The 25,862-nt window shown below is 34.4% G+C and overlaps 2 protein-coding genes across 3 annotated transcripts; one reads left to right on the forward strand and one right to left on the reverse strand.

Annotated features, from left to right (window-relative positions):
* The first annotated feature begins 157 nt into the window (after positions 1–157).
* On the forward strand, positions 158–1,686 carry LOC106100599 (putative nuclease HARBI1). 2 transcript variants are annotated; one of them, XM_013279521.1, is made up of 3 exons: positions 158–658; positions 752–866; positions 1,248–1,686. In XM_013279521.1, exons 1-3 carry the CDS (start codon positions 365–367, stop codon positions 1,622–1,624), a joined length of 786 nt encoding a protein of 261 aa, XP_013134975.1. In that variant the 5' UTR covers positions 158–364; the 3' UTR covers positions 1,625–1,686. The 2 variants fall into 2 exon arrangements, with proteins under 2 accessions (XP_013134975.1, XP_013134974.1); XM_013279520.1 differs by having other exon boundaries at positions 160–658; positions 752–1,686.
* A 448-nt stretch (positions 1,687–2,134) lies between these two features.
* On the reverse strand, positions 2,135–23,735 carry LOC106100598 (semaphorin-1A). The gene is made up of 11 exons (XM_013279519.1): positions 23,391–23,735; positions 15,380–15,513; positions 12,242–12,338; positions 11,643–11,694; positions 7,758–8,010; positions 6,819–7,012; positions 6,573–6,714; positions 5,816–6,497; positions 4,693–4,997; positions 4,317–4,506; positions 2,135–3,944 (listed from the first exon to the last, which is right to left on the reverse strand). The coding sequence occupies exons 2-11, from the start codon at positions 15,468–15,470 to the stop codon at positions 3,722–3,724; spliced, it is 2,229 nt and encodes a 742-aa protein (XP_013134973.1). The 5' UTR covers positions 15,471–15,513; positions 23,391–23,735; the 3' UTR covers positions 2,135–3,721.
* Between the last annotated feature and the right edge of the window lie 2,127 nt (positions 23,736–25,862).

The raw sequence follows: 25,862 nt of genomic DNA on the forward strand, positions 1-25,862 counted from the left end.
ATATTATAGTAAAAAAATAAACGCGTTTGAAAATAGTAATAACATTAGAGTGTTGATGGCAGAATAATATAAAAAGAAAAAACTGTCAATGTCGAAAAGTTTTTTATTGATTGTTTGACATTTGATAATGACGTGACATAACGCCGTAGTTATTGTTTTTGTTTTTGGTGCACTTTTGCGACGGTTTATGAAGCTGGGAATGTGTGAATTTAGTGTACCTTTTAGGCCTAGTGAGTCAAATGTATAAATATGTATACAGATAGAACATGTACAGAAATCTGGGTCAAGCTAAGGACTACAAGATTCAAAGTTTTTGTTTCACTATGAAATAAGATATTTTAACCTTACTATTATAGAATTTAAAATGAATTTCGATAAAGACTTTATCATGGAATTATTTTTGGACGATACTGTCTCCACACTGAACAAAGTAGTAGTCGCAGTAGCCAACGTTGTTAACGAGAATAATGAAAACACGAGCTGTTTTGATGAACTCGTAATAAAAGAACAAAGCACTCAAATGATGCAAGATCATATACAAAATGTTAAGAAAAAATCAGAAGTAACAGATGTAAAAGCCTATTTCGAAAATTTTGTTGTTAAATTTACTGAACAGGATTATATCGAAAAATATCAAATGAAAAAGACTACTGTACAGGTAATACCATTTCTATCTCTTGTTTAAAGTCTACTTCTTTATTGTTTTCTTAATTTTTATATGGAATAGACTAAGGTGTTTTTCTTTTTTCAGGCCCTGATAAACAGTTTGATGGAAATCCAATCTGGCTGTACAAATGTTCCCTTAGAGAAAAAAGTCCACATTTTCTTGTGGATTCTAACAAGTGATTACTCTTTTAGTGAGACTGGTGTGTTGTTTGGATTACATAAATCCTCTATAAGTTACATCTTTTATGAAATAGCCACAATAGTTACTGAGCAAAGATATAACTATATAAATTGGCCGTGTTTAAAAGAACAGCATATGACCAGGGTAAAAATAAATAGTAGACATAAATTTCCAAACTGTGTAGGTTTTATTGATGCTTGTAGACTCAAAGTGGGATCTACAAGAACCAGAAAGAATGTTCCAGAAACAATATTATTGCAAGCTGTCTGTGATGAATCCCTGAGCTTTCTTGATGTTCACATAGGAAAAATTGGAGACACTAGAAAGAGTAGAGTTTTCAGACAGAGTCAGCTTTCTAAAGAACTTAAAAATTTCATTGATTTTGAAAACCATATTCTAGGTGATTCAAATTATAGGTTAAGAAAAAATCTCATAACACCATTCACAAGTGAAGAGTTGTTGACAACTGAAGAAATTAAATTTAATGAGGTGCATTGGAAGGCTCGCAGTTACATTGGACATGCATTTGAATTGTTGAAAGATCGTTTTAAGAAATTAAACCACTTGGATGTTAACAAACAAGAATCTAATAACACTATTATCCTTGCTGCCTGTGTTTTACATAATTTTGTTATACTCCATGAAGGATGCTCTCAAATTAAACATGAGCCTGTAATTTGTGATGATCATATTATTGTTGATAGAGAAATTGTTACGACTGCAGTTGAAAAGCGTCAATACCTTTGTAACTATATTAATTATCTTGATAGCAATTAACCCATAAAAGCCTGATATTTTAAATCAAACTATACTGTGTTTCTTAATAAAGGGGAAGAATATTAAAAGAATCCAAACAATATTTTTATACATGTTCGTGATATGCTTTTTTTTTGTTTTCTAACTTGAAGATTATCAGTCAAAGGTAACACATACACAGCCAAATTTTAAAATAAAATCGATTGTAGGTGTCCAATGCGATTTACAACCCCAGTATGATTATAGCTCTTAGGACAATATTAAATACATAACTATATTGTTGTGATTGGTAAAAATGACAACTGTATATTTTTCTTTGTGTAAGAAACTTAATTTTGATAAAGCTGAATCTAGTCTTATTTAGATAATAATAAATGTTCTTTGTATTTTAGTCAAAGTATTGTTTTAATGCATGACAGAATTTCACTGCAATAAATTTATTTGGGTATTTTCATCATAATGGTGGCATCAGTTCGATAAAAATAGACTAGTAACAGGGAGAATTGAAAACAAAGAGTTGATAATATTTAAATTGGTTTATTTAATATAAAGTATATAAATAATACATAATCTTGAAGTACAATTCTTTTGAATGAAAATTGAATGTTTCATGTAATAGATTTTTTATACACATTCTCAATATTTATTATTATAAAATATATAAACAATTATTTTTACAACATTCAAGGAAAGCATATCAAAACACAATTAAACTAGTAAAATAATTTCGTGAGAAATACAGGAAAGATACAAGCAATTTCGGCTTAACTAAATAAACTTTGATTTGTTTCACGGTGGGAACACTTTTTAATTTTTTTTATAATCTCTGGTGGTTTTTTTTCAGCCTAGTGATAATCCCATTCAGGGTTATTCAATAATTTTTTTTAAGAATAAATACCAGACATCGAATTACTCATAGTAGATCGACGAAATGTTTGTTAGATAAAAAGAAAAAAATATACTGTAAATATGTGGCGGGAAAGAGCGGTAATTATATATGGAAATAAAATATGTAGACAGTCTTACAATTTGTGGGTATGTTATACAAAGCGGATTCAACCAACATCATATAGTCAATTCTGTTAAAAAAATTATAATACAACAGGTTACTAAACATCTATTATAACTCTTGTTGTATCCTAAATACATTAGGCACTAAATTGGCAACCTACAAGGCACTATGCACTTAGCACAGCAATTTATTTAATCATAAATCCTTTAAAACAAATTTAAAATAATTGTTAAAACATTACAGGCCACAGCTGTTTGAGCTAGTACTGCTTTGCAATATTTTATATATGCTTTAACTATACACAAAACATTGCCAACGCAAACAAGTTCACTTAGTGTCCAATGGGACTATGTCCACCTCAATCTCCTACCATCTTATATACAAATTTTTTATTATATTTACAAAGAACAGTATTTTGACTATTTCTAAAAATTTAGTTTTAACATGGAATGTAAAAAGTGAATATTTAATACTGCTAATCAGGGTTTGTTTAGCAAAGGACAGATTCAATTTTATTTAACAATTCAACAAACCTTTTAATGACCAACCATTTTGATCCTGATTTTAGTAGTTTTGTGTTATTTTTAACACTTTCAGTTATAATATCTTGTAAATTTAAACAGTATTAAATATTCACACAATATTCTCATTACATATCATAAAACTATTTATTTAATTGCAATATTATAATATTTATCGCAATTAAATAAATAGTTTTATGAGATGTAAATATTGGATTAAAATACTGAAGGAAATTGTTCCTATAGTTAATATCTAATATCTAAATGCAATCCTACACTGCTCAAACAGTGTCGTCACAAAGTCCTCACACCACCGTCCCAGGGTGGACAGGTATAGACAACTATACAAATGTTCACACACCAATTTATTTGGTTTTCTTGATTCACTATCAGTTTTTCGTACACACGCGGAATATTCGATAACGTTTTTACCAAGGTCTCCAAATGAAGGTCAAATCTCGGCTTCATTTGACTCGAGAGCGATATATTTACAGTTAAAAAATCGTCACACTAAGTCCGAGCGGTTCGCAACACCTCCACTTGTCACTATCACTTCCTAATGGAACCATACACCGTTTGTTGGTTTCAAATGTATGTCTTTTTAACTTTCTGTAGCGTGCCGCACTTGAGGTCCTTGTCGAGGGATTCCGTGGAGTTTCTCATGTCCAGGGAGCGGTCTTTGCCCAGCTCTAAATGCAGGTTGTCTTGTTTGACGAGTGGCCCTACATTGGCCACCATATTGACGTTCTTGGACCGGGGCGGCATGTACCCGGAGTTCACATTTAACGGAGTCTCCAGAGGACTTAGCCTGAAATAGAAGATTGGAAATCTTACAAATATTGTGAATGCAAATGTTTAGATAGATGTTTGTTGAGTTTGAAGCCTAAACAGCTGAACGTATCTCGATGAAATTAAGCATAGATGTAGAATATAGAAGGACACATAGGCTACTAGTTTTTGTTCATCTTAATTCCACGCGTACGGAGTCGTGAGCGAAAGATAGTCTTACTATGAATGTGATAGTTTGGATATATCTTTGTTAAAATTTGAAATAAAAGTGGATCGTAGTCTGGAATAATTAATTAAGTCTGTTTTTGATTTCGTATGTGGCAACTTGTTTAAGCATATATTCAATAACACAATAATGTGGTTATTTACTTAGTTTCATTTATAAGTATACCTGTTCAAGTGGTTGTGCTGTTCATTGAACGGCGAGGTGTCCGCGAAGAAGGGATGACGAAACCTCCTGGAGAAGAGGTATCCGATGACGAAGCCCAGCATGAGGGTGACGAGGCAGGAGGCCACTACGGCCGTCAGCAGTGCTTGCGCGCTGTAGATGTTGCCGTCAGCCGCCTCCACAGTCAGCAGATCTGCAATACATTACATATGTAGTTAGAACAGCGTATTATTTATATTATTTCATTATAGTCTTGTAATATACCAAAAATTATTAGACCAATTTTAATTCTTGCACCAGCTATTTAATTAAGACAAAGAAAATCCCTCCCCCCCCCCCCAAAATAAGAAAGATTTTAAAAGTATGAAGTCTAGCTCACCTGTCTCATGTTTATGATTGTCTGTCGCCTTGTCCTCGGAGACGACATTAGTTTCGACGACCTCTATGAGTATCTCGTTATGCAGGTCGCGCTGCGCGCCGTCCGCGGGCTGGGTGTGCAAGGTGTGCAGGTTGTGGCGGCGCTCGGGCAGCAGCGCGGGCAGCTTGTTGCAGACGTCGGCGGCGCCGCGCTCCACGCTCTGCAGGAAGCGCTCCGGGTTCGGGAACTGTCGGTTGCCGACCCACGAGCACTGCTGCTGCTTGGAGTCCCACGCGCAGTGCGGGTCTTGCAGCGACACGCATTCCCTGTTTTACAATAATAATAAGAATGAGAACGAAAACAAGAAAAATGTATGTAAAACATAAGACTTAATTAAATATAAAATGTGATTGTTTTATGCTAATAATATACCAATTGAATATGTGAATAAACTGCTTCAATAGCCCTTCCCTTCACCTCCAGAGTCCGGGGCGGCCGAAAGTAACCGTCCAACACTACCTGTCGCCTGCGACTCCGTTCGCGTAGAATTAGACAAAAAAACTTAGTAAGTAGCATATGTTTCTTCAGACTATGTTCTACACCTGTGGCAAATTTCATCGAGTTCCGTTCAACCGTTTAGGCTACAAACTCTATCAAACTTTCGCATTTATAATATTAGTAAGATGCGAGTTTGAATAGTTTGTTATTAGTGTTTGTAGAATCTGCTTAAGGGATTTCAACGAAATTTGGCATAAATGTAGAGGATAGTCGTAAGAAGTCGGTTACTTTGCTCCCGGAATTAGTTACGGTTCCCATGGGATACACAAATTTCATTGTTAAAGCAATGTTTATGACCATGTTAATTTTATAATAAGTAATTGAGTAATATGCATTGCATATATATCAATAAAAAATTATATTAATGACTAAGAGTACGTTTATCATAAATGATAAGCCACTCCTTTGTACTGACGTTGTTAACGAGTACAAAGTATACAAAGAATAACAAATATAACGAGAATTGTATTCTTATCTGTTTATATTTTAGAATGAAAAAAGGAGTCAGACAATAGGATTATTTAGACTACAACAAGGCAATTAAATGAAAAATTAGCAAAGTTAAAGAAGAAAATCAAGATATTACCTGCACGATAGTACGTTGGTGCAATGAGACAAAGAAACTCCTTTGATAATATCGCCCGAAGCAACAATCAGTTTCTCCGTAGTTAGCGCGACATGCATCTGCTTCACTGGAACCCCGGTCGGCAGAACTTGCACCTCCGATATAACCGCTGTCCTTACTGGGTTCCTACTGGATTCATCCACGCTGGCATCGAAAGAGCCATCATTCGCAGCCACATTCACAGCTTTAATAACCCTCCCATCATCAGTACCGATGTACATCACGTCATATTTGTTTCCATTCATAGCTTGCACCTGAGGATGGATGGCGATCGCTGAAAACCGATACTGTAAACTAACTCGGATCAGTATCGGCCGTGCTAAAAACGAAGGTACGGCTTTCTCCATCAACGGATGCGACTTTATGAAGTTTACACCGGAATCGGATAGAGTTCTACTATCCTCTACGCAGGAGCCAGGTCTAGGATGTGGTACTTTTTCTTTCTCTAACGGCAACCAATTTGAATTCATGCTCTCTTGTCCTTTAAAAGGTCCGTCGAATGCGTCTAATATATCTCTCATAGCGAAAGCGCAGACCGCGGAGCCTCCTATCGCGTTTTGCGGCGTCGTGAATACGGCGTATATTATATCGTTCCTTGTGTTCCCACTACCGTATATTCCGTTGATCAATTCAGTCGTTGCCTCTGTAAAAGGTTATTAGTTTTTACTGTTTGTTCAAAAAAATAGTGTAACTAATAATTTATTTTTAAGAAACTTACGTATTTCATCAAAATAGAATGGATATTCCCCAGGCACGGAGCAATTGAGTCTCGTCTTAAGGAAGGAAGTCCATCGCTCGCTAAAAGTGTGTGGTCCGCCCTTGTCGTTGAGGCAGACCCGGGCGACTCGCGAGTACACCGCCTGTAAGATAAAACTGCGCGTTATACACAACAATTCACTATCGCACAGCTGCAAAATACAATATCGTGTTTTTTAGAACTGGCATTAGATAGAAGTACACTGACCTTTCCACAGTTCATGTATTCCACGGCGGTTTCTCGATAGAAAAAGTAGGCATGGCTGGTGGAAGCGATTGCTCCGACGAATGACGGATCGTTGAGCATTCTGAGATCTGAGCGTTCTGTCTTCACGGGTTCGCGGTAGATCAGGGGATCCGTGCCGGAGAAATCAGCTGCCGTCGCAGTGTACAATTGACCGTCTGCAAATTATAGTAAGCAATGGATTTGATACAAAGTTTCTTTGTCAGCTGGATATGGTGTTCTTGCCTTTTGTCCACTCAAACCTGTAATTAGTATGGGAAATAGATAATGAGAGACTATTCCGTTCTCTCTAATTTTGTATCTAATTGAGATTACGAAAATACTCTACGTATTTTTTAGGATAATTTGAAGCGCTTAATGTGACTTTACGTAATGGTATGAGGACCACCAGAGTGACTTAGCCTCTGTGGTTACGTTATGAGTTATAAGAAAGCGTATTAAGAGTAACGGTGTAGTCAATTTGGAGAATCGTGCGCTCTCTGCTCCGGGTTTGTGGTTAACTCATTAACTTGTGCTAGATAACTTTTCATATACCTCTACATTTTCCGATTTAATCATGGAATGTGTTAACTTTTGCTTTGAAAACTTTTAGTACAAATTGAAAACAGAATTGTATGTTAATTAATCGGTGAGTCAGATATTAAAGATTATAGTGTAACAATTATAATAACAAATCATGAATGAAGTTGAGAAGGCATACAGTATTAATCATACATATGACGGAAGAGACTCTGTACTTGATAAAATAAATAAAAAAATATGGCAACTTTGTTGATCAAAGTTGGAGACCCATATCGCAACATTTTCACTTCTGAATTTGTTTTAGTTGACAATAAAGTTCCTAACGTCAATAAACAAATGAAATGTTAAGAGTTGTCTTGTCAAAATAAAGTTTGCTCTTACCAGTGAATATAGAAGTGGAATTATGCTCCGGGTCGTATGGGCATCTTCCTGAGCCGTCGAACTCTTCGAGGCGGTGGTTCTGTCGCGAGGTGTCGTATCGCCTGCAGAGCGGCTTGAAGGCGTTGGTGCCGCACACCAGCAAGCGGCCGTGTGATCGCGCCACCACGCGCGGGTAGTTCTGGCACTCGTCCGATGATTTGCCTTTTAACTGACATAGTTCTCTGTGCGCGTCTGTTGACTGCCATTCTAGACGCTACGAGCAAAGGGACAATTTAAATTATTAAAAATACTTACTGTATTGTACTAATATTTAATTTACTAGAAGAGATACGACTGAAAAGTGCACGTTTTCCTCTTGAACAGTGAAAGGTTTGTAATTTTTTTAAATGATTATTCTATATAAGAAGTGATTGTGGCGAATAAATTGCATATTAATTCGAGAAGTCATTGAAAATACTGGTTTGTTTGTAGCGAGAAACGCGCACATGCATTGACTTTCACAAGCCGGCGGGCACGCCGCGCCGACACGGTTCACTTGAAATCGGCTACAGGAAGTCGACCAAGCTGCGAGACTCATTTTTAATGCCAACCCTAACGAGGCCCTTGTACTAAACTGTCATTTATTTACTTGTGAAGGATATAGGTCACAGGGAACTGTTGAAATAAATATACTGTGTAACTGTTAGCCGTAATTTGTGACTTTACAGTAGGTATATAATTTCGTAAAATACTTGTATTTATTCAACGTTTGCTTTGATAGTAAAATTATTTAGATGTAAACAATTACTCGGACTCGTTACAGACTGACAAATATTCCCAATTTTCTACGGTGCCTGAAATGGAAGTATCGGTAACGAAATATGGTTCTGTGACGAGTAAACTTTACCAATATCTGGTGGAACATGGCGGCGTGCCAACAGCCCGACGCTCGTGTATTTGGTATTTTTATGCGTATTTTGTGATGCCATTAATTTTGTCCGATATTAAAACTACGCTGTTGGTTCTGAATATGTTATGAATTCTATATTGGATACATCAATATAAAAGATCTGTGTCGATGCGACCGATTTATAGTCGAGATGTCTGATTTTCATTATCTTGTAAAAATATTCTGATATTATATATATTTTGGTCGTAACAAAAAAAATTGAGCACTATCTAAAATGCCTAAATAAATTATTTTATATTGTTGTATAAGAATTACAATTACAATTATTTTATATTGTTTTACAAGAATTATTTACTAAATCGATTTTTGAATTAGCACTCAAATAAGCTAGCAATGTTTTTAGACCATAGTTCGTACTTCAAAGCGTTTAGGGATCTAATCTATAAGAGCAATCTAAACATTGAGATGGCTTTTGCGAGGGGCGGAGGGAAAACTACTTGGAACCCCACACTTATAGGAGGCCCGCTTTTCCTCATTCTGTGAAAGGTTAAAAATTCTGCTTTCCCCATTGGGTAAAGTGCTTCGCGAAACCCTTTCGTTTATGACTTCCAAAGATCTATACTTATGTATGTTACAGTAATAGCTAAATACATAGCCGTCGAAATATTTTACTTTACAAAAGTCATAAAATAAAATAAAAAATCCGATTAGAGTAACAAGTATACATAATATGTGGGAACGTTTGCATTTTATCTCGATTATGAATGTGGTTTCTATGTAAATATTTTACATACATAATAATTTAACTTATAATTAATACCTTTGACAAATTTTTACTTGCACTCTAACTTTTTGACTCGAAACTCGTGCAAGAGCAATGTAGGTCAGGTACAACTAAATAAATAAGGTAACAACAATTTGCATACAATTTTAATTTAATCTAAAAACTTATATTGCGTCGTGAATAAGAAGTAGGCGAACTATCGCGTGCGCGTTCATCAAAAGTGTGTAATGTAACTTTAGCAATTTGAACAGAGTATTGTACCTCAGAGATATCGCTACATGCTAACAATTGTTATACAACTTGTAACAAGGTTTCTGATCACATTTGTCATTGTAAAACAATATACAATTTAACATCTGAATGAAAAAGAAAGAAAATCATTATAATTGCCACTGGCATAGTATTGACGTCATGCCCATCCCCTTGTTTTTTAATGTATTTTTCGTATAAGTAAATTTTGCGTGAATTATTTTGTCAGTGACATGTTAGCGACTGATCCTGTGACATTTCAAATCCCGGCAGAAATGTGTTACATAGAAAGACGTACAATTTATATCTGTATCTATTAACCGAGTAAACCGTAAAACATACCAACATAACGGAATAAAAAAGGACATTATTATATCCATCATTAAAATAATTACTACATTTTATAAAATACGTTAGCGACTTTATCAATTTTCTACAGGTACGTATAACATCATGAACGAGAAGTATATTTAAATCCTCCTTGACTTGCAAATACTCGTAATGGCTACAATCACGGCTGCAGTGAATTCCGCGTATATATTAAAGCATGATGCGAACAAACACAATCATGCATGTAGTTAGGGCTGTCAACCTTTGGTTTGTATGATGCATATTTGCATTCGGACTAAGGGTTTAACATGTATTTGGAATTGATTCAAATGAACGAAGAACTGACAAATTCTTGGCCTTTTCGATTTATCAGTTTTAAGACCAAATTGTGAAATTAAGTAAAGTAAAATTGGTATTTTATTTTATATTGTTATGTGAAAAACAACCTTTTTTCGTCATCCATTAAAGAGTCATGGTGTATTTTTGCAGGTATTAAGGTTAACTTTTAATTTAAATTATGTAAGTATAAATTGGCAGCCCTACATGTTGCATGTAGGTAATACTGATGAATCACATTCCTATATCCATTCATAATTTACTTTGTATAAAAAATTCTTGCTTTTAAACTAATTTGTTTTATAAAGTTCAAGTAACGATTAAGCAATACATTTGTAACTTAAATGGATCGACTCTTATTGTATAACAACGAGTACAACTTTAAAAATTACAAGTGTAGACATGTTACCGCTATTTCTAAAATAAAAATTTATTAGAATATTAGCACTTTGAAACTTTTTATCACAGTTTAGATGGATGGATGGATATTTGTTAGAGTTTGTAGCCTAAAAAGCTGAACGGATTTCGATGAAATTTGGTATAGATATAGAGGATAGTCTGGCAGAACACATAGGCTACTTACTTTTACGTTTTTAAATTCCACGCGGACGGAGTCGCGGGCGAAAGCTAGTCTTTCATAAAATACAAAATAGAAAACAGGCTAATCTTTGTCATCAATTTCGAGTATTTTTTGATATAGAATTGCTGTACAGTAGTCACACCTTTATCATGCTCCAAATTATAGGCAAATAACAGATAAAGCTTGTCAACGTTTGATAAAAAATTGTCTCATTCCAAACGCAGTTCTGTGTATTCTACATAAAAAATATTGTTATCCCTTTCATACCCTTTAGGAATAGAGGATAACAATATACTTTTATACATAATACCTGTGGGTTTCAGTGGACAATGTTACAGTCGTAACAGTCAACATATCATAACGAAACGGTTGCTTCATAGAATGTTCTCGAATTAGTAAACTGAGAGTATATATGGGTTACTTAAGATGGTAAGTGTCGTTAGCACTGTTATAAGCCTAAGGTGGCCGTGACTGCAGCCATGTTTGTTTGACGAAAACATCCACAAGACCTCTACATACGAACCTTATAACCAACTATAAATATTTAAAATTACGGAATCAATTATTTATTCATATTTACCAACAAAAAAGTAACTGCCGTAGTCGCTAGGTGTAGATTTAGTGTGGTCAATTAACGACTATGAGTGCGATTAATATTATAATTAATATAATATAAATAATTTTAATATAATATAAATAAGTGGTATTAAATCTTACCTGATCAACGTTTTCAGACAAATCGTACAGGCTTAGATTATAAACGGCGTTTCTGTAACAAATGGGTATAATTAATTTCGTCATCCTCAATTTACGTAGGTGGCTTATTATTTGAAAAATTATAACATCCAAGGAGTTTTGAGCACCTGAATAAATATGTAATGGTATATTATAATTGATGTAACAATATATCTTGTTTTCAATACTTCAGTGCATATAACATTTATCTTTATTACCATAGTAATGCACAAAAAAATTAAAAAGACAATTAAATAAAGCACTTTTTTAATGTCGAAATCGATCGACTTTTCTATTAACTTATCTATTGTTAATCATGTTTCTTTTTAACATTGTATTTTGCGCTAAATAATATTTAACGTTACATGTAACAGTGTCAATGATAATACTGTACTCATGACCGATTTCGATTATAACCAATTAAAACACACAAAAAATGTGTTTGTTGATTTTATATCAGGTCAGAATATTTAATAAAAGTATAAGTGGTGGCTTAACCATTAATCTAAAACGTGATAACGAATTATAATCAATTACTTCTTTATGAGATATGATAATAATTGAGTACTTTCTCAACTCACCTGCCACCGACGATGATCGAGAAATCATCCTTGTCTAATATACGAAAATGATCAGGCGCTGTCGAGTTGCCCACGAACTGCTCTGAAGTCTCCTCGCCTGAAACAAAAGAACGCGTCCCTAAATATACAACCCACTCAAGATATATTTAGAAACGGCGCTAACATCCAAGCTAACGCATATCTTTGAATCAATTTTATAAGAGGATATAGGTTAAAAAATTCCATTACAGGATCTTAAAACACAGTATATTAGTAAAAAAAAACTCTAATATTTTCATCTAATTTTATTTATACAATTTGAGAAAATGTTTTACGTCAATTATTTGGTAAATACCATAGGAAGTTGAATACATAACTGAAGAACCCACTGTTGGTTCCATGTTTTGGTCTAATGGTATAAAATTGTTGAATTTGAGAATGTTAAGGTGCGTCTACTAAAGGTTGTGGCCGCGATAGTCTTGGCTGATAATCAAAAATGTCCGTTACTTTTACCGGGTTATGGTAGCTAAGTATGGAATGCGCTTATATACTTATGACCAAGTGACCTATTTAGTGGTTTACAATTCCGCTAATAATTATACGAAGTATATTTAAATGACTTTAAAATTATTCTTCTTCGTAGTTCATTACGTATTTGTTGCAAAAACTATGTTCATTATTCACGGTGATTAATGCAAAGTGGGTCGCGAGGTATTGTATCGAGTGAAATTCGATGTTTTGTCATTTGTCACTGCCATTTGCATAGCGAAGTAGTTTTAAACGTCTCAGATGGAGTCTTTTATTTTAATTACTTCTGAATGTTAATGATTATTACAATTATGCAACAAAATGAAGAATGTTGGAATAGAAGTTGTCCAAGAACAAAAAAAAAACAGAACACGATTATGTTTTACTAGCTTTCGCTCCTCGGTTCGCGTGGTATTAAAAAACAAAAACAAAAGTGAGTAGCCTGTGTTCTTCCAGACTATCGTCTACATCTATACCGAATTTCATCGAAATCCGATCGGCCGCTTTAGCTACAAACTCTAACATCCATCCATCCATCCATCCATCTAAACTTTCGCATTTACTATATAAGTATTAGTATGAAGTTTGATTACCAAGAACTTAATCATGTCATTTTTAAGTTTTTTTCCAAGATAATGAAAGGTGAAATCATGTAGAAATATAGGTATTAACAAGATTTACTGTAACTTATTGAAAGCTAACTCAATGCCTACAAAAGGCTTCGACGCTAGCGAGGCGCCAATGAACTAAGCATAATACAAGCTATAGGACAGCATTACAGCGCTTGTTGGTGCACGTAGTAAATACATTTACGATCCTGGCAGAGTTAACAGGATTCGTGGTAATTGGACGTGGATTATACAGATTTAGCCTGACCAGCTTAGCATTGCAGGTCGCGCGGCGGCCGTTGGCTAGTAACAAGCTGAATTTGATTACGGCTTTCACCGCCACGAGCTGTTACGCACTGCAATCAATTTGTTGCCAATTTAATTATTATGATAATGCGATGTTCACAACAGTATTGAACTACATTTGCATTGATTTTATACGAACAACGATAGCTATAATGTAAGTCGAGGTTGTATGAGCAACCTATAGTGATTTTTTATGGTGTTTTTAAATCAACTTATGGAATTTAAAGTTTATATCTGTATGAATGTACGAAGTAATCCTTAGAAAAAGCCTATTAAAAATACAAAGCCAATGTGAAAATAAAGGTAGGTTTACAATGGCGTTACCCAGACCTACGTGGAAGTGAGGACAAAGCCCTTCTGTAATGCGATTAAACAGCAATAAGAATTTACGATTTCATAACGATTATTCGAAAAATTCTCGCGTGTTTCGCACGATTAACATTGTCAGCCATGTTGCACCTGCAGTGTTAACCCACGTAAGAAATGCCTACTCCATTTAAATTCTGCACATAGCACGTATGAGGAAAATTATTGCATAAACGTTTACATTCCGTCCCCTACATACTACACGTTCTTAAATGAAAGCCAGAAAATATTTCATTATAAAACTTCTAATTTAATCTTTGAAAATAGTAAAGATTTGCTTTGATATATGCGGAATAAATTATTTAATTGTAATTGGGATTCAAAACGTATACATTAAGTTACGTTTTTAATTAACAGCACGTAATATTAAGATACTGTAATGACTTTAGCGTAACGTTACTATTATTAGAAAATATTAAGATAAACTTGCAAAATATTTGCCAACCATGGAAGTATGAAACCATAGCCAATATATACGTTATGTCTAAAACATGGAATTTAATACGTAAAGTCTCTATGGTAGGCAACGTAAAAGATCTCCCCTTTAACCCTTAGGATAATGATGATCACACTTATTATGAACATTTAAATGTGGCTTTTCTGTGTTATTAAGTTAACTTGTGTTTATATATACTGTGAACAAACTTTCGGTGTTTGTGTTTAAAAACTTTTATAGACTTTTAATCCCATACCACACAGGAAGTGGGATATAAAAATAGATACATCTGTTTAGAACATAGCTGTTTGAGAGAATTCGGTAGTATTGCTTAAATAAGGACAATGTTTTGAATACATACTTGCGGTTCTTGATTACCTACGTTATACACATACATACTATTAATAGATATCACACTTATTTCACAAGTACATCCTCAAGTAGATACTTTAATTTACATAAATGAAATTGATGTAATGTGTTACACTAATATTATGAATAGAAAATATTTATGAGTTTGTAAAAATGAACGCAAAAACTACTAGACTGTTTTATTATTGTCTTGCATCATAACAGTGTCACATCATACTAATATTATAAATGCGAAAGTTTAGATAGATGGATGGATGTTTGTTAGAGTTTCTGGTCTAAACGGCTGAACGGATCTCGATGAAATTTGGCATAGACGTAGAAAACAGTCTGGAATAACACATAGGCTATTTGCTTTTGATTTTAATAATTACACGCGGACGGAGTCGCGGGCGAAAACTAGTCCATGAATAAAGTAAGCATTTAATATTGTTATAACATATTAAAAATAATGTTCATCCGTGCGAAGCCGAGACGGGTCGCTAGTTACACATGGAACAAAGTACAAATGGTACTCAGAGTGAGATATGTGAAGGTATCAATTACCGTATTTAACGTGTATCCGTGCATTAGCATCCGGCATCCAGGCGTGCGCCGTCGACGCTAACAGGAGCAAGACCGCGCGGGCGACGGCCATTTTGGATTAGTGCCTAATCCTCTCCACACACGCCATCTTCTGCCTGTAACAATGGACGTTTGATTTAAGACCTTATATTTGTATTGATTGATGGTACCTCGTGTTTGACGATATCTAAAAGCAAATTGGAATTCGGTAGCGTCATATAGCTTTCTTCTTTTGTGATGTAAAAAAATACTGTTTCTTTTTTATTTTATATTAATTATTTCTTGAACTAATTGTTAATTTCCAAATATTATGTTAGGTTAAGTATCAATTACGCGCATGCCAGATATAAAATGCAAATTCATAAATTGTGTAGTATAATTCTGGGCAAGCCAGATGTTGCCGGCTTAATCTCCGGGCAAATTGCAATGTCTGAGAATGCATTTAACACCTACGTTTCCCCCGTTATTCCTACGTCACTTAGAGCGAGCACTCCGTATGTGAACGCAGGGTATCGAATGTGCATACTTTTGCATCTATTTAGCAATTACTGTGTACTTTAGTTTGTAGCTAAATTAAACACTAGTATATCGTTAACCATACTATTGTCTGACTGTTTTGTGTTATTTTATTGTTATTGTGTCTTTATTTAATAACAATAAATTTTCTCAAGCGTTGTTATATTTCTCAAGCGTATCGTTATGATAATGAATGTTTATGAGCGACTTAAGAATGATATAAACAAAATAATTCCTCATTTGTATGATTTTGTTTATAAATACAACACGACCTTGGTTGGCAGATAGATATTAACATTGGTGATAGCAAAAAGCACAAAGTTTGTTAATAAACGATTAAATACGGATATTTTAAAATAAAACAGGCATACGCATCAGATATACAAATAGCGATAAAACAAGAGTGGTGATAATAATTTGCGTCAGATACGAGATGCAAGAAATATGCATCAAGCTGGCTCCTTGTGCGTCAGAACAGGCCCCGACTCTCACATTCTAGTTTTTTACTTTAGCCACATTACTCGTTATCGTGGGAAAAACAACTTGGCACTTGGTCGCTATTATTAGATTTATATCTGTTTACAAGATAGCGAATTGCATTTTGAGTTTCCTAGGGAAAAAACTTATAAATTTTTATCATTTACTGTGATTTATTTTTATTATCTAACAGTGTCACCATAAGCGTCTCACGTCAAATATAATATACTATGTAACTCACAGATAAATTACCTTAATAATGGTGAAAGAATTTTTAAAATCTGCCCATTAGTTTTTACGTGAATCGACTACATACAAAAATTCAAATCATTCCACTTTATAATATTAGGACTAGATACAGATATATGTGCAGTCTTGATAAAGTACGGTTAGATAGAAAATCAATGCTTATTCTAAAGCTACATGTTAGATGGGTTGTCGGCTAAAGGGTTGAAAATATAAGAGGAGACAGGCCATTGTACCGTCAGAGTTACAAAGGATGAACATAATGTGGGGGATGGTATCGCCGCGTCTATATTTTGCGCTCGGGGCTTTGTGTAAAGTGCTCCAGTGTCGCAGTGTAGCTAGCAGCTAGCAGCATGCTCTGTAACCTGTTAGTGTTAATTCCCTTGCTATATATTACGCGAACCTGCAATTTATCGGCGTTGGATCTACCCACGCAATTACTGGCTTAAACAAACGAGCGGTTATCGAGTAGCGGAAGGCAATGGCTGATCTTTGCCAATTTTATTTAATAATAATAATTTTCTAATGAAATTACTTGAATTTTGAAAATAAAAAAAGTAAAACTTTTATTGAAGTGAGAGGCAAAGAGTAAGTAACGTTACATCCGGACGATTTTGTTTTCAAAAATAGTATCCTATTTGAAAAAATAAATATTACTTGCGAAATCAGGCTTTGATACGAACGTTTTTTGGCAATGTATGAAGTCGTGATTTCTAACATTGAATACGAAAGGAGAGACGTAAAGGAGACACTGGTATGAATGTTTAATGCTTTTGGCAATGTAAGGCGGTGGTCAGTTTACAAAACTAATGCTCCGTATCCTTGTTGCTTACATAAAAATATACAATACAAGTAGTTCAAAGCATATTATTAATTCAGCATTTGTTAACGATTCAATTAGTAGGCACCTACACCAGTTTGGTCATCAAAACACTTATAATGTATTCATCGAATCGATTTCGCTTTAAATAAATTGGGTAATGAAAAACGAGTTTTGTAATCATTTCTGAATACTGTTCAATGTGAATTTTCAAATAATAAGTTATTTAATTGATTTATGTGTTACATAATTGTTCACTAAAATGAGAAAATAATCAAGGAAAAATAATGTTTAGTTAATAATTTTAAAAACCCAAATTAAACATATCAAACAATTTTTACCTATAAAGGTAACCTACATTCTTAATGACGTGTTTTAACTAACTAAAGTGCATTAATTATTGGCAAAAATAACATGAGCGAGCAGTTTTAAAACCTCGTTACAATATTAAATTACGTAGTAGTTCGCTTGATTTATTTTTCGCGGACGTGACATGACGGCGTGTAATTACATACAGAATATGGACGCGGTTGACATTCGAGTCACGAGAGCGTGGTGTGACCAGCCTCCGCGCCGTCCCACGACGCCGGGGAAGCTGCGGTTCTTTACTACCAACCGCAAACTTTTATGGCATACCTTTACGTGGGCCTACCGAAGTGGTGGGAAATGCAACATTTAGAACAATAGAACATGTTATAACATTTTCATCGAAGGCGGAATAATCACGATTGAATTTGTAGTACCTATGGTGTCGCGGCGTTGATCACATTTTCTTTCCGGATATTATTTACCTTTTTTCCATACGCTTTTCGTCCTGGGTAATTAGGTAGCAGAAGTGATTACTTATTAGCTGGTTCTTGCATCTTTTACTATACTACTAATATTTGCTCCGAGGTGTCTGTAAATGGTATTTATATTATTTGTATGTTAAATTTCTATGTGCCAAAGGAGGCCCTCTTTGCGACGCCAGTCCGAAATAGTAAATTTATCGGTAATTTGATTGCTTTTATCGATTTATTTATACATCGAACAATGTGTAATTTTCTTTGTTCCCCTTGAAAGTGCCACGGCCATCGTAGATTGATCACAATCACAAAGTGATATATTATTACGTTTAACGTTGTGTTGAAATGACTTACATCCTTCACTGTTTCGTTACTTGATAAATTTAATACATCTGTTTTATTTGGTTTGGGATCAATTTATTGGGGCCCTGACATTTGTGGCGCTTTGATAGTTACAACTACCATCAAACTTAAGCAATGTTTCTGGCGGTAAACAGTTGTCCGAGTGTTTTAGTAGCGTCTATTCCCGAGCGACAAACTATGCGTCGAGTTACTTGCGGCGGACGGCCACATAATGTAATGGTCGTTTAAAGCGTAACCTAAAAAAATGTTTACATTAACGCTGAAAAGGTCAAATGAGAGGCGCTTCATACAAAAATAGTGCCTAAGGTTAGGTTAGTATACTCAAAGAGATTTAGTATAAGGATAAAAAGAAGAAAGAGACCGAAAAGAGTTTCGTTTAGTCATAAGCATTACCATAAGAGTTCAATTGTTGCACGTACTTTTTTACGATTTCTTTAAATTAGAATACTAATGGAATCAGTTGTTTTGATTAAGGAACCATATTCTAGTATCAGTTTTATTCTTCCTAACGTTAATTCTTTTTTTTTTCCCATCATTAGCTATCGTGAAATTTATCAATGTTATTTATAGTACTTGATACGACACATTTCATAAAAAACATTTTTGCATAAATAACAGAGCTTCGATAACTTTCAAGGAAGTGTGACGTCGAGATTTATCCTCAGAGCGGAGTGGTTAGCATACGGAATCACCGATAAAGACAGTTTGTCGCATTTTCTATATCGGCTCGTAATTTATGGCCTGCCTCGGGCGACGTCACGCGTGAAATGTTAGCTACGTACATGTCCAAACTGTGGAGGATAACTTCCTACACGAATAGAATATACAAACAGTGGATCAGTATTTAGCAAGTAAGATTTTAAAAAAAATATCTGTCTCCATATTTCTTACCTCTGATATGCGATTGTTTGCTAACGTGTTGCGGTAGTTTAAAATCAAATCGTTTGCTTCCTTCTTCGATAAAAGGTGGGTATAAAATTATTGTCTATTTAATGTACAAATATCCGTATAGTATAGTTATAATTCTTTAAACGATTGACAGACGCTTAACAATAGCGGATTAACAATAATATTTGCACTTCATTTGTCATACGACACGATATTAAATCGCAGACATCGTATCATTCGCGCTTTATGTATACAAGCGTGTTGAATGTCATGTAGTTTTATGATTACTTACAGCTCAATTTCATCGATGTTTATAAATTAGTGATGAATGACAGTAGCAATAGGAGTGAGAGACAAAATGGCGGGTGTACTATAGCGAACAAAATTATACCACTTACTAAAAAAATGTACTATTTAGTACATTGCTCAAAAAAAATGTACCTTCTCATTGACGTCAACATGGCGGGTGTAACTTAATTTCGTTATAGAGAATGTACTATTTTTCTAAGCGAGGTACTAAATAGTATATTTTAGGTACATTTTTTTTGTAAGTGGTATAATTTTATTCGCTATGGTACACCCGCCATTTTGACTCTCACCAATAGGAGTTGTTTTTCCAGGGACAAAACAATTGAGGAACTAATTGCTATTAGGTTACGGATTTTTGAGAATAGAGTACTAGGTGGCTAGAAGAGACCTGTATACAGGTAAGGAATTACAAAGTGTATATTTTATTTCATTTATACTAATATTATTAACAGGAGAGATTTGTATTTTTGTATGTATTGAAATAACTCTAAAACTAATTGTCCGATTTTAAAAATTCTTTTACTTTTAGAAAGGTCAGTTATATGCTCACATGCTGATGTTAATCATAACAAAGGTCATATTTTTTTATTATTTTTTTCACTTCAAGCGGACAAAGTTTGTGAATAAAGTTGTAATGAAACAAGTCTTGGAATGGGTGCCAAGCGTCAAGCGTAATGATAATTTCATTAAAGAAGAAATCATTTTTGTATTATACAATATACTTTATCAAGATAAACATTTTCTTAACTTATTAAGATATCAAACGTAATTTTCATTTAATACTTGTTTTACAGTCTATGATTTCTTTCTTTAAAACTGCAGTGGGACTCGATACGATCAAGATGATATAAAAATCCAGTATATTTAATATATGATAGCAATTTAAAAGATCAAAAGATGTGATATTACTTTGGTTGGTTCAAGATTTACAAAGTTCCCCGCATCTTGCTGCACGCTCCAGTGAACCGAGGTTTTTAATCTTGAAGAATTATGCTAAATGAAGATATCTGTTTAGATACTTTGAGACATAGAAGAAAGCATAGATAACAGTTTGAAAGTTTTTTAATTACCATAAGTTTTCTCTTTATACGTTCTCTGTGGAATATGATTCCTTGAATAATTATCGTTTTTTAAGCTTCGGTTAAAAAAGGTCTTAAACAATGTTTTTTTTTTGGAAAATTTACATTTCATAAAAAGCTAAAATCATAACCATGATAAAAATGCATTTATTAGCACAAAGAGTAAACAAATAACGTGAAAACTTTCTCCGTTTAAAATTCAATTTTCCCTTGCGGAGATCGTTAACATTAACAAGCGGTTCGGGCGCACCAAAAAATAAATGAATAATAAATTAACATTAATTTATTGGTCGAAGAGGAGTTTTGTAATGTTTCGGTCCGGTCCATCTGGCTTCCCCATCAGCTCTCGACTATCTTAACACAATATGACGCATACGCAATTACGCAGGATGTTGATAATGTCATTCACTAGATCCTCTTTAACTAAACCGTAAGTACATTATACATTATAAACGGTACGATAAAAGAAATCCAACACTAGTAACACCGGTTTGTTGTAGAAATATAATTAGGTGACAGAGTGAAATTTCGATACGGCATTTCAGCACACCTATAAAGTGACAATCTCTACCTCTTCTGGATGGTACGGCTACGCCAGTGTGTACTATTTAAGTGTGACGTACATAAAGCAACGGTTTACTCAGACTAAATAGTGTTTTCCCGTAACCTAAGTTCGCTTACAAAATAAGGACAAATGGTTTTTCCAAGCTATTTTGTTTATTCGGGTATTGAAACAATGTCAGTTTAAATGTGTTTGTTTGCACTAAACTACAACTTTGATCGATTATGTGTAAACTAGCTGATCCCGTTCGGCTTCATCCACATGAAATTATGACAATTTTATTTTATTGTTTACATTTGTCAAATTATCAATAGCAAATGTCAAAATGACATGACATGACAAACTTTGACAACCTTGCTTCCTTGATGTTGACAGCAACTTATGGTCTCTTTCCCACATTAGGGTTTTTATCCAAAATGTTTAGCCCTAAGTTTGATGGCGGGAAAATGTATAGCCTAAAGCGTGACGTAGGTTAAGGGCTTTTTATTAAAAAAAAAAATTCAAAAATATGCTGTAATTGCTGACATCTTAGGCAAAAAAGAAGTGTGTGTTTACGCTTTATTATAATAGTATAGATTGTACTATGAAATAAATTAAATTTTATTGCGATTGTTTATTGTGAACAATTAAAATACCATAAGGGGAAGTTGTGTGCAAATGATGAACCAATATCTGCAAAGTGCATAAAACGCGGGAATTACCATAAAGTTGAACGCTACAACAATTGTTACTTTTTTTTTAAATTGACGTAACTTTCGAACTCGAGTCATCAAAAATGATTTATAGGGGTCCAATAAATAAAAAGTGGACTCAAGTTGTGACAGTACATTTAAACAAAAAAAGCGTTCTTGCGTGATTGATTTTTACACTTAAGCATTGGTTATCGTGAAAGATGCATAATTCATCAGGGTAAACGGCGAACATGTTTCAAATTCAACTAAGTAAACGTAAATACTCTTTGAATAAAAGATCCTAAAAATTGTATTGCCAACATCGTTTAGTTAATCTTCTTTACTAAGAAATACTCGTAATTGAATGATGCACCCAACAAATTGTTATAACGACCAAATTTACGAGGTTTTTTTTAAATTATCTACTACTTAATAATTACACGAGTAACGCGGGTTAAAGAATCTCTCGATCATGCGTTAAAATGTTGTTTTTACGTAGAAAAGATGAACTCAGTAATTTGTACCTCTAAGGGAATTGAGAAAACAGTGGAAAATGTTAAGATCAAGGGATTTATAGACTTTTATTCTAGTTTGGTAGTTTCGTGTGCATTACTACTTATAATTAACTCCGCTAGATGTCGCTGCAAGGTAGTTGCAAGTTTAAAGTATAATATATAGCCTAGACTATCTATTTGCTGGTTTCTTTATGGCCAAGGTATTGAGATTTTTTTTATTTCATATGCGTTTTTACAACGCCTCATCGGCATAGGTTGGATAGCTTTTGGATCGGACCGGACCCACGACTAAATTGCCTGCAGCGTCTGTAGCGTCCATGAATATTTTATTTAAAGTGGGATAATTTTCATCCCTCACTTGAAATTGTAAGTATTTATTCATTTGATATTATGATTAAATAAGCGGTAATGTTTAATGTTGTTTAATATGTAATTTTATATTTTTTGTAAAAAAAAAAGTTTCTGCTATAAATACCCGCGCTTACGATATTTTTGAGAGATTTCGTTAAAAATTAACCGATCCAAAGTAATTCACCTGGCAATCTGTCTGAATAGGTTCTATTTTTTCGTTTTCTTTTCATAAACAATATGGAATTGTTCTGAACCGAAAAATCGAATATCCGAGGAAATGAAAACGGTTGGTAAGCGTAGGTGTGTCAACAATGCCCGCACACTCCATCGCCCCCTATACGATACAACTTTTTGTTGTATCGGACTCACGCTTCAATATGTTCAAAAATTGTTGAGAAACCAAACACTCACCAATTTAGATTATTCGCTGCCGTAAAGCAATCCAATTATAGAGAAAATTCTGTATATCCACTCACAGATTACTGCACTACTGATAAAATGATTCCACAAGCACTTCCAATTATCATTAAGTTAACTAGATTTTCACCAAACTATTCTAGGTAACACAAAAATCACAATCGGTACGTGTCACTCAGAAATATCGGGAGTAACCGGTTCCTAAGAAGTAGGAGAGTGTAACGTAACAGTTTGTTGTATGCAGTGCAATGTTTACAGTGGACGCCAAGCGCGGGGTCAACAGCAGCAGCACACACGCAACACAGTCGGCGACGGCGGCGGCACTGGCGGGCACGGCGCGCGAGGGGACCGCGGGGGGCTCCCTACGAACTTGCCCGACCACCTTTTCTATCTCTTTCACAACATGCGCGCGCGACGCTGCCGCGCTCACCTCGCCTCGCGTCTCGCTACAAGCATTGCCAGTTTCATTTTATAGGATGCTTTTTTGTTTTGTGTTGACGCTTTTAAATGAGGGGCCATAAAATAGAAACGTACTTCGTCGATTGGGAAGGGTAATAATAGAGATGGAGACTGGCACTATGTCTGTGGAAATATAAGTAACATGAAGCAAAACTTTCTCTAAGCTCCGAATCGATCAACTGCACCATTCGATTATAGATTTGGGTCGTTAATGTTAGGAACAGTTATAAGTGCTTTCAGATTATCAAACAACAAAACACTCAAGTTCTAAATTACGTATATGTATTCAAATGTCAGGCAACATTTAAAAAGGTTAAAATTTTTTTGCCTATAGACCAAGGAGTGAGGGAGACGGCTAAATCTTTTGCTACACCTCTGCTACTTACCTGAATGTGGTTTTTTTTTACACTATATCCTTCTGTTGCATTTGCCAGCCCCATGTATAAAGAAATCATAAATCTCTTGTTATCATAGAAATTGTAAGAGACTGATTATCGCAAAAGCCACGGAGTAGTAGAGGAAAATGTTGATAACATATTGTACTTTGAAAATTAGAAGCGGGTATGGAAATTACAACATTGAGCATTACAGCTTTTGAACAAATGCCAATGCAGCGGCTAAGCTCGGCAGAAAATCTAACTTAATGACTGCAGTTCAGAGAAAGTCAAAGATATAACGGGCAAGTTCATTGAGCTAGCAACAACGGAAACATTTTGCATATTAAGGAAGAGATGTAATATAATACTGTTGTAGTTTTGTTTTAATAGTTGCAAGTTAACAACGGAAATATTAATTATTTCAATACAATTATGTCCTCGTCAAGGTAAGGCATCTTCAAGAAAAGAATGAAGGCTAAGCGCAAGCAAATCTTCCTCTGATTCTAGTAGTTGATACTACGAAAATAAACCGTAAATATATGTTATTTTATATAGATTCAGAGCTACGTATCTAAAATTTACCTTCACTAAGAATGAAACGGCTCAATGATAAAAGGCCACACTTTTGCAGACTACTGCCAAAAATAACAGGTTCCCGCTAAGTATAAATTTAAAGTAGAACACACAAACTCAGTTTATCAAATGTCATAAATATGTTAACATAAAGAGATACTGTATCAAAAAGTTTGAGTCTCTTAAAAAATATAAAATAGGCATTTAAATAAAAAGTAATTCTTCTGATAAAACAGTAAAGGAAATAAAAAAGGAAGTAAGTGCGAAGGAATAAGAAAGTATAAAGTATTTTAAGGTTCGTTTAAAACAGTGATTCAGAAAATTGGTGGTCCTTGGTGTCCACAGGAGTCTCTGCAGGGGTGCACGATCGGTGTAAACAAAATTAAGGGTCCAGGAGTTCTAAATGGGGAATAATTGTAAAGATTTCGTTTGATTAATTTATGTTTCTTAGCACCCCTACAACAAAAATATAGGGACCGAAGAAAATAAGTTTAGGATCCTCTGGTTTAAAATAACCGGTAACCACGCTTGGCTGATTTGATCGAAGTTTGTTTTATCAATACACAGGATGTATTGATATAACAAGTGCGGTGCGTGCCCTGACATCATGACTGTCGATGTTATTCCATTTTATAGATACGGACCCCACGTAGCCTAGAAAACTTTTCTACGCAAGTGACGTTTTTTTTTAGCACGATTTTATTAGCTGCCTGCATTTCAAGGTCTCATTAGAATTAATTTATAATGATTTCCAGATGTTTACTAAGCACGTGGCCACAATTACTAAACGCCTTAGCAAAAACTATTTCATACAAAAAGTATCGTTACAAACATGGAGTTTACGCTTTGGTTTAGCACTAGTTGTTATCCGTGACTGTGTGGAATTAAAAAACTGATTCTTTCGTTTTGGAGTTATGGCGTAATTTTACAAAAAACAAACACAAATCTCAATCCCGAGGGAACTAACCTTTTTCTGAGTTGGCCTGTGCAAAATTTCATCTAAATCCGTTTACCCAGAGTTTTTCCAGAGTTAATTAATAACATATATTACCCATCA

The sequence above is a fragment of the Papilio polytes genome, unplaced genomic scaffold, assembly GCF_000836215.1.
Source record: "Papilio polytes unplaced genomic scaffold, Ppol_1.0 DF824047.1, whole genome shotgun sequence".
NCBI lineage: Eukaryota > Metazoa > Arthropoda > Insecta > Lepidoptera > Papilionidae > Papilio > Papilio polytes.